The sequence below is a fragment of the Pipistrellus hanaki genome (genome assembly GCF_964339955.1).
Source record: "Pipistrellus hanaki genome assembly, contig: scaffold_68, whole genome shotgun sequence".
NCBI lineage: Eukaryota > Metazoa > Chordata > Mammalia > Chiroptera > Vespertilionidae > Pipistrellus > Pipistrellus hanaki.
The window spans coordinates 30,001-32,500 of NW_028182267.1; the positions used below are offsets into that span (position 1 = coordinate 30,001).

At 48.9% G+C, this 2,500-nt stretch overlaps 1 protein-coding gene across 5 annotated transcripts in view; it reads left to right on the forward strand.

Annotated features, from left to right (window-relative positions):
• ARSH (arylsulfatase family member H) overlaps nucleotides 1-2,500 on the forward strand; it is a 31,278-nt gene that overhangs the window by 28,637 nt on the left and 141 nt on the right. Inside the window, exon 11 of one of the 5 annotated variants that reach the window (XM_084907369.1) lies at nucleotides 1,802-2,290. In XM_084907369.1, coding sequence (XP_084763495.1) covers nucleotides 1,802-2,166 — 365 coding nt within the window. In that variant the 3' untranslated portion in view covers nucleotides 2,167-2,290. Of the gene's footprint in view, nucleotides 1-1,801 lie in introns of all 5 variants that reach the window. The other 4 variants (XM_084907371.1, XM_084907372.1, XM_084907370.1 and 1 more) reach the window with 4 other exon arrangements.

Sequence of the window (2,500 nt, forward strand, 5' to 3'; positions counted from 1 at the left end):
TTTTTAAAAATAGAATCCTTTATCCTTTTAATCTTTTTTTTAAATTATTATTAAAGATGTTATTGATTTTGTACAGAGAGGAAGGGAGAGAGAGATAGAGAGCTAGAAACATCGATGAGAGACAGTCATCCATCAACTGCCTCTTGCACACCCCTCCCCACTGAGGATGTGCCCGCAGCCACCAAGGTCCATGCCCTTGACCGGGAATCGAACCCGGGACCTTTCAGTCCGCAGGCCGACGCTCTATCCACTGAGACAAACTGGTTTCGGCTCCTTTTAATCTTGAATGATGGCCCTGCTGGATGCTGCGGACGGGGTAAGGGGAAGAGATCAACCAAAGGACTTGTGTGCATGCGTATACGTCTCATCGATGGACACAGACATCAGGGGAGTGAGGTCATGAGTGAGGGGGGCTGAGGGGGTCATAGGGGAATAAGGACACCTATGGAATACCTTAATCAATAAAGAAATTTAGCCGAAACCGGTGTGGCTCAGTGGATAGAGCCTCGGCCTGCGGACTGGAAGGTCCCGGGTTCGATTCCCGGTCAATGGCATGGACCTGGGTTGCAGGCACATCCCCAGTCGGGGGCGTGCAGGAGGCAGCTGGTCTGTGAGGCCCTGGCCAGTGTGGCTCAGTGGATAGGGCTTCAGCCTGCGGACGGAAGGGTCCCGGGTTCGATTCCCGGTCAATGGCATGGACCTGGGTTGCAGGCACATCCCCAGTAGGGGGTGTACAGGAGGCAGCTGATCAATGATTCTCTCTCATCATCGATGTTTCTAACTCTCTATCTCTCTCCCTTCCTCTCTCTCAAAACATCAATAAATTATAATAATAATAATAAAAGATTCTTTCTGCCAAAACCGGTGTGGCTCAGTGGGTAGAGCGTCGGCCTGCGGACGGAAGGGTCCCGGGTTCGATTCCCGGTCAAGGGCATGGACCTCGGTGGCTGAGGGCACATCCCCAGTGGGAGGCGTGCAGGAGGCAGCTGATCAATGACTCTCTCTCTCATCAATGTTTCTAACTCTCTATCCCTCTCTCTTCCTCTCTGTAAAAAAAAAAAAAAAAAAAAAAAAAAAATCAATAAAAATATATTTAAACATCTTTTATTATTAAAAAAAAATTTATTGATTTTTTTTTACGGAGTGGAAGGGAGATGGATGGAGAAAGGTAGAAACATCCATGAAATATATATATATTTTAAAAATTGCCAAAACCGGTGAGGCTCAGTGGATAGAGCGTCAGCCTGCGGACTGAAGGGTCCCGGGTTCGATTCAGGTCAAGGGCATGGACCTTGGTGGCGGGCATATCCCCAGGTGGGGGGCGTGCAAGAGGCAGCTGATCGATGATTCTCTCTCATCATCGATGTTTCTAACTCTCTATCCCTCTCCCTTCCTCTCTGTAAAAAAAAACCAATAAAATAGATTAAAACAAACAAACAAACAAAAAAAAACAAACAAAAAACCACAAGCAAACCCTATTTTTTTTTTTTTTTAAAGATTCTTGCTCTGGCCCTGGCTGGTTTGGCTCAGTGGATAGAGTGTTGGCCTATGGACTGAAGGTCCCGGGTTCGATTCCCGGTCAAGGGCATGGACCTTGGTTGCAGGCACATCCCCAGTGGGGGGTGTGCAAGAGGCAGCTGATCAATGACTCTCTCTCTCATCAATGTTTCTAACTCTCTATCCCTCTCTGTAAAAAATAAAATCAATAAAATATATTTAAAAAAAATAAATTAAAAAAATATACAGCGTCTTCATTAGGATCTTTTTTTTTTCTTTTTTTTTCTTCCCCCCCCCCCCCCAGGTTCCACCGTGTGGAAGGTTCATTATGTGACCCCCAAGTTCACCCCTCCGGGGTCCGGCGCCTGCCATGCTACGGGGATCTGCTCCTGCACAGCAGATGTCACCCACCACGACCCTCCTCTGCTCTTCGACATCTCCAGGGACCCCTCCGAGTCCCGGCCCCTCAGCCCGGACAACGAGATTCTCTTCGACTCGGTGGTCCTCAAGGTGGAGGAGGCCATCGGCCAGCATCATCGGACCCTCACCCCGGCCCCTCAGCAGCTGTCCGTGCTCAACACCCTCTGGAAGCCGTGGCTGCAGCCGTGCTGTGGGACCTTCCCCCTCTGTGGGTGCGACAGGGAAGGGGACCTGGCGCCCCATGTATGAGCAGTGGGGTGGGGGGCATGCCGAGGAGATCCGAAAAGGCTGTGCCCCTGTGGCTGTCTGTGGCTCAGAGGACTCATGTGTTACCCTGTTTTCCCCTGAAAATAAGACACTGTCTTCTATGAATGTTGGCTCCTAGCACATCCCCGAAACTAAGACAGTGCTCCTAGCACACATTCTTTTTTAAAAATATATATATATTTTTTATTGATTTTGTGCAGAGAGGAAGGGAGAGAGAGAGAGAGCTAGAAACATCGATGAGAGAGAGAGTCATTGATCAGCTGCCTCTTGCACATCCCCGAAAATAAGGCAGTGTCTCCTATGAATGTTGGCTCCT